The 17,171-nt window shown below is 39.3% G+C and overlaps 1 protein-coding gene across 1 annotated transcript in view; it reads right to left on the minus strand.

Moving 5' to 3' along the window:
- LOC132390939 (uncharacterized) overlaps nt 1-13,373 on the minus strand; it is a 122,799-nt gene extending 109,426 nt beyond the window's left edge. Inside the window, exons 1-5 of the mRNA XM_059963474.1 lie at nt 13,054-13,373; nt 9,358-9,514; nt 7,061-7,134; nt 6,755-6,976; nt 5,406-5,497 (exon numbers count right to left, since the gene is read on the minus strand). Of these exons, the coding sequence (XP_059819457.1) occupies nt 5,406-5,497; nt 6,755-6,976; nt 7,061-7,134; nt 9,358-9,514; nt 13,054-13,285 (777 nt within the window). The 5' untranslated portion in view covers nt 13,286-13,373. The remainder of the gene's footprint in view (nt 1-5,405; nt 5,498-6,754; nt 6,977-7,060; nt 7,135-9,357; nt 9,515-13,053) is intronic.
- Nucleotides 13,374-17,171: the final 3,798 nt, after the last annotated feature.

Consider the following 17,171-nt stretch of genomic DNA (forward strand, 5'->3'; position numbering starts at 1 on the left):
CATGAAATTATTTCTGATCCACAGGGCAGATTTTTGTTGATAACTGGTTCACTTTTTAATCGAAAAGTGGTTCTAGTTAATATTTATGCTCCAACCTTTGACTGCCCTGAATTTTTTAAATGTTTATTTACTTCCCTTCCTAATCTAAATGAATATATGTTGATAATGGGTGGAGATTTCAATTGTTGTTTGAATCCTTCGATGGATAGATCTAAACCTATCTGAATTCTTCTGAATAGATCAGCCTTACTTATTAATTCTTTTATGGTTGATTTGGGAATTGCTGAAATATGGTGGTTTTTGAACCCTAAAGATAAAGAATTTTCATTTTTTTCACATGTATATCACAGTTATTCTAGAAATGATTATTTCCTTATTGATCATCGTTTATTAACGGATGTTACTGATTGTAAATATGATTCTATTACTATTTCGGATCATGCACCTTTGAAGTTATCTATCAAGATTTCGGACTTTTCCAATAATACTAGATCTTGGAGACTTAACGCTACTTTGCTTCAAGACCCAGAATTTATCACCTACATAAAACAGCAAATTGACTTGTTTTTCTCAACAAACTATACTGAAGAGATTGACAGAGGAATACTTTGGGACTCTTTTAAGGCTTTTATCCGTGGACAAATTATCTCATATTCCGTTGGTAAAAGATAACAAAGATATTTAGATATTGCTTTATTAGTGGATAAAATTAAAGAAATTGATAAGATTTATTCCGTGACTCCTACCAAAGAACTTTATAAGAAGAGAGTTGAGCTTCAAATGGAGCATAACTTATTATTATCTTCTTCAATTGAGAATCAATTAATTAGGACCAGGGCTCAATTTTATATCCATAGTGATTGAACTGGTAAAATGTTAGCTAATCAATTAAAAGCTATTTCGACTAAGTGACAAATTATTAAAATTCGTAAACAAGACGGTAATCTAACTACTGATCATAAAGAAATCAATAACACTTTTCAAGATTTTTATAAATCTTTATATCAATCAGAATTTGATGGCGATCTGTCCATGATGGATAATTTTTTTAACAATTTGAATATTCCCAAACTGACAGATGAAGATCGTAGCTTGTTTGATGCTCCTATCTCTATGGCCGAAATAGGAGAGGCTATCTCGTTAATGAATTCAGGGAAAGCTCCTGGTCCTGATGGTTATATTATAGAATTTTTTAAAACTTTTCCTTCTTCGCTTTCCCCTTGGTTATGTGAGATTTTTAATGATGCATTTGCTAAGAAGAGATTACCTCAATCTTTTTATGAAGCTACTATCTCTCTAATTCTTAAAAAAGATAAGGATCCTACTTTATGTGTATCTTATCGCCCTATATCACTATTAAATGTAGACTCTAAGATTCTTACAAAAATTTTAGCCATTAGGTTAGAAAAGGTACTATCACAGATTATTTCAGAAGACCGAACTGGTTTTATTAGGAATCGGTATTCCTTTTTTAATGTTAGAAAATTGATTAATATAATTTATACTTCATCACCCATAATTCCAGAATGTGTTATTTCATTAGATGCTGAAAAAGCTTTTGATAGAGTTGAATGGACATACTTATTTAACGCTTTGAGATATTTTAATTTTAGTCCTAATTTTATATCATGGATCAAACTAATATATTATAAACCTGTTGCTTCTGTTCTTACAAATAATTACAGATCCTCTTTTTTTCAATTATCTCGTGGTACGAGACAAGGTTGTCCCTTAAGTCCTTTATTATTTAATATCGCATTAGAACCTTTATCCATTGCTATTCGTGAATCTCCTAATATTTTTGGTATTACCCGTAATGAGAAGTTATACAAGTTATCACTTTATGCTGATGACTTGTTGTTATATATTTCTGATCCTGACAGGTCTATTCCTGCTATTTTATCCTTGTTGGCTCATTTTGGTAGTTTTTCTGGTTACAAACTAAACTTGGATAAGAGTGATTTATTCCCTTTAAACGCGCAAACTTTATTGAATGATAGGATACCATTTAAAGTTGTTACTGATAACTTTATCTATTTAGGTATAAAAATTACCAAGATTTATTTAGACTGAATTTTTTTACCTATGCTCCATCAAATTCAACAACTTACTACAAGATGGTCTCCCCTATCCTTATCATTAGTTGGTCGGATTAATGCTATTAAAATGATGATTTTACCGAAATTTTTATATTTATTTCAAGCTTTACCAATTTTTATTCCTAAATCTTTTTTTGATAATATTGATTCAAAAATTTCCTCATTTGTGTGGCAAAATAAAAACCCCAGATTAAGTAAAAGGCAATTACAAAAATCTAAAAAAGATGGTGGTTTAGCTTTACCTAACTTTAGATTTTACTATTGGGCGAATAATATCCGTAACCTAATATATTGGAAATTAGATTTGGATTCACCATTGTGCCCACAGTGGGTAAATTTAGAATGCAATGAGGTACAGGGATATTCTCTATTCTCCATTCCTCTTCCTACTGATTTAGTTAAATTCAATAAACAGATATCTAATCCTGTTGTCAAACATACATTACGAATTTGGTTTCAATTTCGTAAGTTCTTTACTCTGAAAAACTTTGTTCTTGATAGCCCTATCTTACTTAATTTTTTTTTTCAAACCTTCTTTGACAGATCAAGCTTTTAGCATATGGAAAAGGAAAGGTATAAAATGTTTTCGTGATCTTTTTTTTGAAGGTAGTTTGATGTCTTTCGACCAACTTTCCAACAAATTTAAGTTACCTAAATCTAATTTTTTTAGATATTTACAAATCAGAAATTTTCTACATAAAGTTCTACCATCTTTCCCCAATTCAACTTCAATGGATTTCTCAGATTTGATTTTTACCTTAAATCCTTGTCAGAAGGGATTAGTGGCTTTTATTTATAATATGATTATGAAGATACAACCAGAAATATCAGGTAGAATTAAACAAGAATGGGAAAAAGAACTTCAATATAATGTATCAACAGAAAAATGGGAAAAAAATTTACAAATGGTTAATTCTTCTATATGTGCTAAACATGCTTTAATACAATTTAAAATTGTACATAAAGCTCATATGTCTAAAGATAAGCTTGCTCGATTCTATTCTCATATTAACCCTCAATGTGACAGATGTCATTCAGATGTGGCTTCATTGACCCACATGTTTTGGTCATGTCCCACTTTACATAACTATTGGAAGGACATATTTGCTACCATTTCCTCAATTTGGAATATTGATTTACAACCTCATTTTATTACTGCAATTTTTGGTATACCAAATGAGGATGGTAATCAGTTTTCCCCTTCAATTAGACGAATGATTGCTTTTGTAACGTTAATGGCCAGAAGGTCTATATTACAAAATTGGAAAGAAGTAAATCCTCCTACCACGTTTCAGTGGTTCTCTCAAGCTATTTCTTATCTGAGCTTGGAAAAAATTAGAAGCACTATTTTTGACTCATCAATTAAATTTGAAGAAACTTGGGGACCGTTCATTCGACATTTTCATATGAATTAATTTGACCTCTTCCAGACCTTCTCTCTGCTTATTCTTGTTCAGGTATGGAGTTCCGGAGTTCTTGACACTATCATATACATATAAACTGTTATTATTGCCCATGTTAGTTTAGTTTAGTGTTTTTTTTCTATATATTTTTTCTTGTATTTTTAAATTTTTTTTCTTCTTTTGATGATTATTTTATTTTTTCATATATAATTATTATAGACTTGATTGATTAATATACTATTTTTTTTGTTGTTGATATTTAATAGGATATTGTTATCTTATTATTAATGTAATCTCAAGTCTATTGCACTTATAACCTATTCACTATTATGTTATGTTTTCTTTATATATGAAATTCAATAAAAAGATTGAAAAAGAAAGAAAGACTGTCATGTTGCACATACTATTTATTACAAATTATATAAACTGCACATTCTCCTGCCTTCTCGCTGTAATCTTTGACATCCTGATCAATCAGGAACCTATCAAGCTCTGCTTTAAATAGTGGATTCTGGTGAATCGGAACATATTGCTGCTCCAATTAGCTGAGGTTTCATGGAGATCATTAAAAAGGTATAAAAAAGACCAATTGAGTAACAAATTAAATAAGTGAATGAAATACAACACTGTGTATTAGTTCTTAATACTTATCGACAGAGGAATCCATCTGTATTGCGTTCTTCTGACTGTAAACAAACGAAAACAGCACAGACAGCTAGTGCAAGTAATGGGCTGCTTTCCTGCAATTCTGTCAATGATTGCATCCTCCAAATCTTTGTTTTCATTGTAACATTCAAGATGATTGTCAATACCTTTAACTTCCGTTTAGAAGATAATCAACGCCTTTATTCCTTCTACCAAAGTGCATGACCATACACTTCGCTACACAACAGCCTATCTGCCACTTCTTTGCCCATTTTCCCAATCTGTCTAAATCCTTCTGCAGGCTCCCTGCTTCCTCAACAATACCTGCCCCTCCAACTACTTTGTATTGCCCACAAACCTGGCCACAACATCATCAATTCTGTCATGAAAAGAAGTGGTCCTAACACTGACCCTTGTGGAACACCACTGGTCTCTGGCAGCCAAGCAGAAAAGGCCCCCTTTATTCCCACTCCTTGGCTCCTGCCAGTCAGCCAACCTACTATCCATGCTAGTACCTTTCCTGTCATACCATGAGCTCTTATCTTGCTATACAGCCTCATGGGCGGCACCTTGTCAAAGGCCTTCTGAAAATCCAAATACACAATATCCACTGATTTTCCTTTGCCTATCCTGCTTATCATTTCTACAAAGAATTCAAACAGATTTGTCAGGAAAGAATTCCCCTTAAGGAGGAATTACTTGGCCTGTTTTATTTTGTGCTTCCAAGGACCCTGAAATCTCATCTTTAACAGTGAACTTTAAACATCTTCCCAATCTCTGAGGTCAGGCTAACTGGCCTATAATTATCTTTCTTCTGCCTTCCTTCTTTCTTGAAGTGTGGAGTGACATTTGCAATTTTCCATTTCTCTGGAACCAGTCCAGAATCTAGATCACTACTATTGTCTCTACAATCTCTTCTGCTATCTCTTTCAGAACACTGGGGTGTTGTCCGTCTAGCCTGGGTGACATCTACCTTCCAACCTTTCAGCTTCCCAAGCACTTTCTCCTCATTAGTAGCAACTAGACACACTCCTGTCCCCTGATGCTCTTGAATTTTTGACATAGCTCACATTTCTTCCCCATCCCTATGTTACGTCTGAACTACAACTGAGCCTCTTGACTTGGTCTGTATTGCTTTTATGCATTGAGTTGCTACTACATGATTGGCTGATTAGGTACTTGCATTAACGAACAGGTGTACGTAATAAAGTGGCCACTGAGTGTAGCCATATACTAGTAATAATGGCTGAAGACATACCTTAGTTAGAACAACAGAATGATGGCTGCCACAAGAGATATAGGCAACATTAAGCCTCCTCAACTGGTTCACAGAACATGGGAATTCTCGATCTATTTACGAAAAAGAACCTGTTTCAGCACAGGAGAAGAGATGTGCCATCTGGAGATGGGGAAGTTCTTAGCGATATGCTTTAATCTCAACATTAGTGTTACATCCCCATTAAGTCATCAGAAGACCAGAGGAACAAGGAAGGAAAACATTCGGATTTAATTTGACAATCAGAAGACATTTTCAACATATCATTTTTCAAATTCAACTAGTGGAAAGTTGCAGTTCTTTTTCAACAGACTGAGCATTTTGAGGGGACAGAAACATTGTTAAATATCATTCATTGTTAATTTTGAATCAATCATGTTTTCCCTTAACTGGTGTAAATAATGACTATATCACTATATAATAAGCTGTGAGGTGTGCAATAGTGAGCAAAACTTGGTGTAACTACAACCAAAAGATCAATAGAATATGAAGGACTATTTCTGCAGGGACTCCCCCTTGACCAGATGGATTGAGAAGCAGCCCACTGCAGTTGAATGTATTAAATGGGTTGAGGTTCAAGCAATAAACCTGGACCTCTTGGAGCTTGTCAGCAGCCAGTGCGAGGCTGTTAAAGATATGGTCTGACTAATGTGGGTAAAACTCCACAAGTTCACTTTCAGAGTATTGGGAAATCCCAATGATTCAGCATCTGGTTCACCAGATAACGTTGGTCTCATTCCTTCTTTACTCACTGGGACCTGGATTCCTGCATTCCCTTTCAGCTTACCTGCTTCATGGTACATCATCATATGTTATAACCTTAAAAAAGATGAATTAAGAAGTCCAATTATCTTGAAAACATACTAGTCCAGCATCACCAAAATCCTGAACTACCAGACTACTGGAGACTGCAAATGCTTCCACTTTCTGAATCCTGGTAGAGGTGGCCACTCTCAGAAGTCTTTGCTTCCAATACCTTGGGTTGAATTCTAAAACCAAAGTTAAATTCATATGCAAAACTTCATCTGGGATGGCAAACAGCATGGAATAATTGAAACTTTCCTCCGCTATGTGGTTCGTTCTAGGCTGCACCTTCCACACTGACAAGTCTGGTCCCACATGGTGAATTTCAGCTGACCTGGCACCAGGAAAGGAGGAATACTGATCCCTTTCTCTCCTTAATCCCTACACACAGGAAGACTGAAGTTCAATTCACTTCTATTTCTTGCACACATAAATTCAAAGTTGTAGCTCCATTGCATATAAAGCCCATTTTGTTACCGTTCATTTTTTTTACTGGATCTGCAAAACATAAACTAATGTGTTCTTACCTTTTTTGTCCTTGAGCCCCAGCTGGCCATGTTCATTCCTTCCCCATCCATGCACTGCCCCTGATAGAGATAGGGCAAAGCTGTGGCTTCCCCCTGCAGCAATCAGAGCTACAGGTATCCCAGTCAGATTCTTCACTCTCTGTGGATAGTTCTGCTTTTCCAAGGCTTTTCCATTTCCCAGTTGACCGTAAGTGTTCTGTCCCCAGGAATAGACTGTACCATCTGAAGAGATTGAACAAACCTTTCATTTAGAAATTCCAAGAACAGACAAGACAATAAACAATTCTACAAACAATAATATATTACCTTGAGAAAGAGCCAGTGAGTGGTAGTGGCCACATCTAATCTGTACAATACGAACTCCAAAATCTTTTACTTTCCTGCAAGTGAAAGACAAACATATTTCCAACTGAAAGTAATGTGCACAACTACATGTAGGCATGGGTGCAATAAAAAACTTACTTGCAGCAGCATTACAGGCAGATACCATCATAAAAGTAGCTTTTACTAGAAAACAACATAGACATAAATTATACACAATTTTTACAAGAAATAATACAATTAGAACAGAGGAATAATTTTAGCACCGTGATTAAAGTGTTGTTGATAGTGGATAGTGGGGGGGAGGGGGGGTTCAGCCATTGATTCAGGAACCAAATGGTTGATGTGAAGTCACTGTTCTCAAACATGGTGGTGTGTATCTCCTGCCTGATGGTAGCGGTGAGAAAGTGGCATGGGCCAGATGTGAGATCTTTGATGATCGATATTGCCTTCTTAAGGCAGTGCCGCCTGTTTATAATACTGTTGGTGATGAAGGATGTGCCTGTGATGTATTGGGCTAAGAGCACTACACTCTGAAGTTTTTTACACTTGAATTACAATGCAATCTGTCAGGATACTTTCAGTCGCACATCTTAGAAATTTTGTTTTTCAAACGCTCAATGCTAAAATCCTTAACCTCCTGAGAAAGCAAAGATGCTGCTGCACCTTCTTTGTGATTGCACCTGTGTGCCAGACCCAGGACGGGTTATACAATATGTTAACACCCAGCAATTTAAAGCTACTGCTCTCTCCAATAAAGTGTGTGTGTGTGTGTGTGTGTGTGTGTGTGTGTGTGTGTGTGTGTGTGTGTGTGTGTGTGTGTGTGTGTGTGTGTGTGTGTGTGTGTGTGTGTGTGTGTGTGTGTGTGCGCGCGACAGTTTCTACAATTAAGGGTGGTGAAAGAATCTGAATTAATAATACATCTGGGATCATAACAACTGTGGTTTAAAGGGCTCAGCTGGCTTTCCAAGAGAAAGCAGTCTTCACTTTTTCTATTTCTGACTGTTTAACGGTACCAAGCCATTGAGTTGCCATTTCTTATTATTTCCACAGATAGGCAATGTCTTCTTGAGAAAGAAAACAGGAGTATTTGCATGAACTTTTACCATTTGTTAAGGTAGCTCAGCACATCACATAAACCATCCTCCCCTGTGCGGACTCTCTCTGTACTTTAAGCTGCTGTGGTAAATCAGCCAACATTATTTGAGACCCCACCCACTCCACATATTCTTTCTTCATCACCCTTCCAACAGAAAGAAGATATAACAGTATGCATCCAACTCAAGGAGACCTTCTGTCCTATGTTATAAAACTATTGAGCAGATCTCTTATATAAGATAGACTTCTAGCAGTTTATCTCATTATGACCTTGCACCTTATTGTCCACCTACACTGCACATTCTTTGTAACTGTAGCACTTTATTCGACATTGACATTGCTTTTCCCTGTACAACCTCAATGTACTGATGTGATGAAATTACCTGCGTGAATGGTATGCAAAAGTAAGTTTTCACCATACCTTGGTACGCATGATAATAAGGAACCAATTTAACAATTTTATTTACTAATGATATTGGCTGTCTGACAATCCACTATTAATGAGACTGCAACACATGCAGACGTAATGTAAGGAAATGCCAAAAACAGAAACCTCAGGATACATCAGTCACAAAATTATCTGTGCCTCCCAAGCATGCTACACTGACCACATTCTCCATCTCTCATTAAACATACATTGGATCCATTAATCATAGCTTTTGTCAGAAATTCTACTAGCCTGCATACGAATAATTTTTTTGTGATATCCAAGGGACCCCAGTTTATTCCCTGAGCAAATCATCAGAGACTGAATTTAAATACTGAAATAGTGCTTTCCCCCGACTGCCACTTTTGGCAATGATCCCCGTGACTGTGAAACAACTTGGAAAAGTTAGCCTCAATATAGGAAGACTGGCAGTGACTCAGGATTCACCATCCAGTATTAACTTGATATCACCAAGCTTCACAGAGGAAGTATTATCCACTGCTGATGGTTGATTTATAAAATTGCACTAGCATTATTAACCAGTGCTAGAATATGCAGATTTGACAGTCCTACTTTGAATAAAATACTTGAACTGATGTGGTAATGTAGGTACTTAGGATATCTAAAGAACTATGGATACAATAAGGGAAATATTTAATTGGTGTAAAGTGACAACACACGACAAAAGGCCATCTAGGCCATTTCGTTTGCAGGTAGCAAGAGCCATTCACATTGCATTTGGTACTAGAGTCAATACCTTGGTTGAGGAACAACCAGGTAGTTCTCTCTCCCCAGTTGACCATAGGTTCCAGCACCCCAGGCAAAGACAGATCCATCTTCACAAAGAGCCAATGTATGGTGCTTTCCACAGGCCACATTGACAATTGTTGTTGTAGTCAGAGAAGTGATCAGATCTGTGAAATAAACAAAATGTGCAAATATTATTGTCACCAGGTTCGGATAAGGCCTCAAGTGCAAAATGAGAGACAATGAAGCAGGTTGATAGTTCACAGACTTTAATGCGAACAATGTTAAGGGGAAATGAAAACAATAAATGCTAGGCCAAACAGGGCCGTTAACGAAAACTCTCAAATGGAAAATGAAGCCGATACTGCAGATGGAAAGAACAGCCAAATATAAAACAAATACCGCTAGTTTTCAGAGTCAGTTGACTCGACAGTTCAATTTCTCAGTCAAGGCCTAATACAAGCAGGCAGTGAAGTATTGCTGTGTCATGTCCAAGTCTCGACAAGCACTACAACAAGTATGGAGTTAAATACTATCATGAAATAAGAATTAGCTGACATGTGCATATTCACAAGCACATTTGCCGTATTGACTGCGCTGTCGAATCTGTGGCTGTGACAATCATACACTGTGAAAATTCACTGACTCCAGAGCAAACAACAAAAAAAAAAGCAGATATAATTTGAAATCAATGTACCAGGAAATAGACTAATTTCAAATTTCAGACCTGTTTGCTGCCTTCCCAACAATGGAAACTTTCTCTAAGTCAATTCTGTGTTAGCTGTGGCTTAGTTGGCAGTACTCTTGAGACAAATGGTTAACAAATCCAGAGATTTAATTAATTCCATATTATCTGCTTTCATTGCCTCTCAGGGCAGGCCAATCCACTTATGTAGACTCACACTTTCTACACAAATTGTTAGATCTCCCATTCATTCTTTTAAAAAGTGAAACCCTGCTGGTTTCCTTGGCTGCACAAATCTAGGGAAGGCACACTCCCCACTGGGTCATATCCTATGACCGGTTCTCCAGCATCTTCAGTCTTCATCTCACACCGAACAAAAGACCCACCTCACATTCCAAAGCATCTGTTATCTCTCACTATAAACCAAACCTGCTTCTACAGAAAGACCATTACTTTAGCAGTGAAACCTTTCCCAATATGTTACACTCTCCCCTCACCAAAATTAGTCATATACTCACGACGTTGAGATAATTTGTCACCACTTCAAACAAAGCACAAAGTCCAACCCAGGTATAAATGGCAGTCAACAAGGGGATAGGTGCCACACTCTGTTCCCTGGGTACAATAAAGACATCTGTCTTTGGGGGGTGGTGTGGTTCTCTTGACTCTTTGGGACCTCCTTACCCTATCATAGACTTCTTCAACTTCAGACACTCCCTGGGTTCTTTCCTGTCTAACTGGGAGGCTCCTGCCTGTCCATTACTCGTGGGACCCATAACCACGTATCTTAATCACTTTTTCGGACAATAGTTTAACACAGGGTTAAAAACACAACCCACCAGATCAATGCCCAGGGCAATCACACAGTATCTAACAAAATCAATCCCGAACGATACCCTCACAGATGAAACCCCGCTGGTTTCCTTGGTTGGGTAAGTCTAGTCTCACCAAACCCATGAGATTTGGATGGCCCTCCCACTCCAAACCCTGGTTTGTGTGGATGTTGTGTAATTTGCAGCCCTGTTACAACTCAGTGCCAAGAAACAACAGACAGCACACTGCATCTGATTAAAGGAATTATATTTGTGAATCCTAACTAATGAGTTAGTAAAGAAAGAAAAAGCAGAAAGGGTCCATTATAATTAAACAGTCAAAGTGCACCAGTTGGAGCTCAATTCACTGATCCTAGTCGAGCTTGTCGTCTGGCTCCATTAAATCACAATCTCTCCACTGTGTCGGCTTCTACAGAAAGACTGTTACGTTATCAGTGAAACTTTTCCCAGGGTGCTACAAATGAAAAAAAAAATGTGATGATGCTGTTTACAGTGAAACCTTTTCTGCAGGAGAGTACCTAATGTGCACCTGATGGAGAGTAGGAGAGTACCTACTGCTTCCATCAAGGTTAAACATGTACTTTGTCATTGGTGTGAAGACTGAAGTATTGGGTGAAGTAGGCCAGTACTGGCAGAACAAGATGTTTACTCACTAAAGAGAGAAAACCACAGCACCAAGTTCAGGGAGTTACTTTTCTACAACATCAGCTTCTTAAACCCAATATGAACAATGGGCCACTACAGACAGCTGCCATGATGAGGCCACTCTCAGGTTGGAGGAGGAACACCTCATATTCCCTTTGGGTACTCTCCAACCTTAGCATAAACATCAGTTTTTCTAACTTACATTGACTTCTCCCCCTTTCCCCTTCTGAATTTTCCAATCCCAATTCTGGATCTCCTCTTACTCCTTCTCTTCTCCTCACCTGCCCATCACCTCCCTCTCGTGCTCTTTCTCCTTGCCTTTCTCCCATAGTCCACTCTCCACTCCTATTAGATTCCTTCTTCTTCAGGCCAACACCTAATCCACCTATCACTTCCCAGGTTCTTACCATCCTCTCCCCAATCTTCCCCGTCATTTGGTTTCACCTATTTCTTGCCACGTTGTTTGTACTCCTCTCCCTGCCCCACCTTCTTAACCTGGCTTCATCCTCATTCCTTTCCCGGGTTCCCCCACCCCCACCCTTTCTGCCAATGATCTCAGTCTCAAATGTCCATTGCTTATTCCTCTCCATACTGTAGATGCTGCCTCACCTGCTGAGTTCCTGCAGCATTTTGTGTGTTACTCTGGATTTCCAGTATCTGCAGAATCTTGTGTTTCTGATGGTGTCTCTTGCATTGCATTAATGTCTTGAGTTGAAATTTTCCCCTTTGTCTTTGCTGTCTAATTTAGGTAAATATTTTTTTCTGTATCGATGTGCCTGTGATGCTGGTACGCAAGTATTTTGTTGTACCTCTGCCTCACAGTATTTGTGATTTCAACTCAACTTGAATTTGCAGCTGAACACCGGGAAAAGATGAGGCTAACTGGGAGGAGATGTTGAGTGTGTATGCTGTCCGTGGAGATAGAGGAGAGAGTCTGATGGCATTTGATAGGGCGGGACAGTCCGCGGGTCATCTTGGTGAACCGGATGTCAGTGCATGGTACAGTTATTCCACTCCAAACAAGCACTGTGACTGACGTTTTCTACATCCCGCTGACGCTGGAGAGAAAACGAAACTATCCTAAAAGAAACCGCTGTGAGAGAAGCGGGGAAACGAAACTACTTTTCATCGTACCTTCAGGCTGGGTACGGAGCATAATTAAAATGGATACATTAAATTACTAAACATTGTTCTTTATTTTGCATTAATTGTCATGAACTTAAATTATTGTTAAATTTATTTATCTCTGGGTTATACCGGGAGACTGCACCTCGGAAAGATGTTGAAAATCGGAAAAATTGATGCCGGAAATCTAAAAAAAAACAAAAAAATTGCTGGAAACACACAGTAAGTCAGACAGCATCTGTGAACGGAGCAACAGAAAGGGTTCGGACTGCGATTCTTCCTCACAACTGAGGAGGGGAGAAATTTAAGTTAGGAAGGTATTGGTATTGAAACTGGTTAAAATTCCATTGTGATCTCAGGGTCTCTGGTCTCACGGTCCAGCGTGAAATTTCGCGCAGGGTTCAGTCTGAATGCTTACCTAAGGCAGATTGGCCCGTTCTCCTTCCGAGCTGCCCGCTTTCGTTCTGGCCACAGGTATACACGGTACCGTCTGTCAGCAGGAACACCGAGTGCTCTGCCCCGCATGAGACCTCTTTCACCGGCCGGTCCCGCAGAAATTCGATCTCTCGCGGTCCCTGTTCCCCACTGTCCGACAGGGCTACTTGGACGGCCACACCATCTCCCCAACAGAACATCTTCGTATGTTCCATTCTCTGCTAACGTCCGTCGGGTATCTCTGTTAGGCGGAGATAGAGGCAACAGTGGATAGCTTCTCTTCTTATCATAGATAAGTCTGCGTCTCCGCCTTCTTTATGTCAACAGCAACTCTCAATGACGTGACGAAACATCCCAAAGCAACGGTCCAAGTTGAAAGAACGCCAGGGACTTGGTCTAATTCTCAAGGAGTACGTTGAAGGAGGGAGCAGGGCAGCACATACAGGACGCTGGAGGAAGATCAGCCAGCAGCAGTTATGAGGAACTTCATCGGGAATGGAAAGGAAAAGAAGACAGGTGAGAGGTAAGGTGGGGGTCGGGGAGGGTTAATGAAAGAAGCACGAAGGTGATAGTTGTAAGAGATAAGGGATAGGACAGTGGATCAAGGAATAAAGGAGGTGAACCCGAGAGAGGGGGGATGAGCAGGTCAGGAGAAGGGTGAGGTGGAGAATGGGTGAGAGGGTAACCAGAATGAATGGAAAACGAGAGGGGAAGGGGTAATTACTGACAGTTAGTGCATTGCTTGGCGATTTCTCAGCTGAGACCACAGTCTCCAGTGGTGGAGCAATTAAAGTAAGGATGAGGCAAGAGGCCTCCAAAACTGGTCAGTAATTATCCATCAAGTAAATTCATTTGGGACAATCTGAGACCATTTTATATTTCACAATTTCAGGATGCGCTACTTAGAGCTGAGATGACTTGAACATAGTACAGCACCGGACATGTCCTGGTGAAGGTTCTCTGTTCGATGCATCGACTGTTTATTTCTCAGAGGTCTGACCTACTGATTTCTGGTTCCCAACCTTTTTTATGCCATGGACCCTTACCATTAACCAAGGGGTCAATGGACCCCTGGTTGCTAGACCCTGCCAGCATTTTGTATGTGTTACTCTGATTTATCTAGAGAATCTCTTGTGTTTAGTATGGCAGTAGGTAATTCAGCCCTTCATGTCTGTGCTGACCATGATGCCAATCTAAACTAATCTCATCCGCCCGCACATGGTCAATATCCTTCTATACTTGGCTGTTCATGTATCTATCTAAATGCCTTTTAAATGCAACAATCATATTTAATTCCGCCACTGCCCCGAGCAGTGTATTCTAGACACCCAGCAGTAAAACCTTGCAAACCTCCATTAAACTTCCCCCTTTCACCTTAATCCTACATGCTCTAGTATTTGAGGGTTATTTCTGGGAAAGGACTGCATCTACCCTATCTATGACATTCACACTTATATACATTTCTATCTGGTCACCTCCTCAGAGTCTGATGCTCCAGAGACCAACCAAACTCTCCTTATCACTGATACCCTCCAATCAAGGCAACAGCCAGGTAAGCCCCTTCTGTATTCCCTCCAAAGCCTCCACATCCATCCTGCAGTGAGGTCACCAGAACTGCACACCGTGTTTCCGGATGTGGCCCAACCAGAGTTTTAACATACTCATTGTCCTGACTAAAAAAAAAAACAAGCATGCCAAACAAGTTCTTTACCATCTTATCTTCTGGTGGTGCCACTTTCAGGGAGTTATGGAGTTGCTTTGATACTGGGTGCTAAGTTGACCACGAGAGGAGCTGCAGCCTCTTCCACAGATGAGCGTAATGGGGTGGATAGATAGTTACTGGTGTGTTCCTTCTGCTGCTTATGCAGGCCTTCTCTGTGCTGTGCGGAATATTTTGTGGCACTTTGGAACACGTAGGATGTATGTATTTGAAAGGTGGTCAAAATGCTGATATGGCAAAATGTGAAAAAGGCCAGGTGGAGTGCAAGGAAGAACACCTTCCGTACTAAAATCGACATTTGTGTTATCTCTTGTACAAATGGTGTTCATATTTACTCTGTTTTCTCAAGAATATTGTTTATTTGATGCTCTTTCCCCGTGTTGCTGCTGTAAGTTTTTCATTGAATCTGTGCATACCTGTACTTGTACAGTTGGCAATAAACTTAATTTTGACTTTGATTCTGTTTTCAACAGTGTTGTAGTATTGTTCACATCTCAGAGGATAGTAGGAGCTGTAGCATCTGCAGCATGACAGCAGAGAGGAAAGGAAAGGACGAGAGTGCAACTCGATCCTTGATTTTGTATTTGTGGTTTGTCTTTTGCACGTTAGTTGCTGGTCAGTCTTTGTGTGTAGTTTGTCATTGATTCTATTCTGTTTCTTTGTTCCACTGTGAATGGCTGCAAGAAAATGAATCTCTGGCCAGTATATGGCAACATATATGTACTTTGATAACAAATTCAATTTGAACTAAAATCTGAGTGATCAGTGAGGGTCTGTGTGTGTAGTTACACCCATTGGAGAGGGAGAGGGAGAGGGAGAGGGAGAGGCAGAGGGAGAGGGAGAGGGAGAGGAGAGAGAGAGAGAGAGAGAGAGAGAGAGAGAGAGAGAGAGAGAGAGGGAGAGAGAGATGAAGAAAAGGTGTGCAAGTCTTACTTCATGGATAAAGGCAACATTCATTCCATTTTCTCTCAGCTCCCATCCAGCAGGAGACACAGAGGCCTGAAGTCCCACACCACCGGGTTCAGGAACAGTGACTTCCTTTTAGCCAATTGATTCTTGAGCCAACTGGCATAACCCTAATCATTAGAGTTTTACAACACTATGACTAGTGCAACTGTTCTTTTTTTGGAAAAGCTATATATAATTTATGCTTATGGTTTTCTTGTCAATGCTGCTTTAAGGATGCCATGTGCCTGTGATACTGCTGCAGGTAAGTTTTTCGTTGCACTTGTGCATATGACAATAAACTCAGCTTTTATTTTGTGTACCAGAAAATCAAATGACATTTTGAGAAGATAAATTCATTTTTAATCAGCAAAGAATTCCCATAGACATTACATCAGAAAATTATGATTGTTTCAGTATAATCATTTCTTGAAAGGAACTTGCATCTTTTGGGTCTGGTCTAAAGGTATTGGAGAAATATAAGAGCTGTTTGAGACATTTTGAGGAATTAGGATTTGCAAGAGTTATGATTCTAAAGCCGCTGTTTGATAAAACTTCTGTCAGGTACTGGTCCACAAGCAATCCTGTTTATGCAAAAAGTAAGTGCGTGTGATCACTTGAATTGAGTCTGATGGTGTCCTAAAGGCTGATTTATACTTCTGTGTTGGCTCTACGCCGTACCCTATGCAAGTGGCCACTTGTTGTGAGTATTTACACTGTTGAGAGTATTTATACTTGTACGTTGGTGTATCTGTGTCACTCTGTTGGCTAGTTGGCAGTGGGGTTTCTATGCCACTGTGTTGAGTTTCTTTGTGTACTTCAAACAATGGTGACTGAAACTGAGCGCATCATGTTGGAGTTGGAGCTAATAACTGTTGAATAAGAGTACTTTTATTGAAATTACTCCAACACAGAAAAGAGAGAAGATGTCGGAGGTGATGGTGAACAGATTGAGGCAGAAGAAGGGTGAATTTTCTGTGCTTGTCCGGCCACTGAGAGACATGGACAAGGAAATGCATTTGAAATATTTTTGGATGTCAGCAGGTAGATTTGACGATTTGGTTCATCGTTCAGAAACCGGAAATGCGTAGGAGGAAATGTGATGCTACCAAGCGGACCAATCACAGTTGTTGTGGTCTGTGTCGCCGTGACGCATAGTTACATTTTTGGGGAGGTGCGCGTCAGGCTACAGCGTAGGGTACGTGGCTACGCCATACCTACGGCGTAGATTCAATACAGAAATATAAATTGGCCTTTAGGGGTTGTCTATTGGTGGGTCCTCATTAGGCCGTACAGGCCGATCGGGGATCTGCGTATTCTGATGCAGTGTGGCAAGAATAAATGGCGACTCTAGTTAGTGGCTTGGTCTTTTGGTTTAATAGTTCAATTTAATAACAGAGAATATATACAGTATACAATCTGAAATCTTTTCTCTT

This window comes from Hypanus sabinus, chromosome 3 (genome assembly GCF_030144855.1).
Source record: "Hypanus sabinus isolate sHypSab1 chromosome 3, sHypSab1.hap1, whole genome shotgun sequence".
NCBI classification, from domain to species: domain Eukaryota; kingdom Metazoa; phylum Chordata; class Chondrichthyes; order Myliobatiformes; family Dasyatidae; genus Hypanus; species Hypanus sabinus.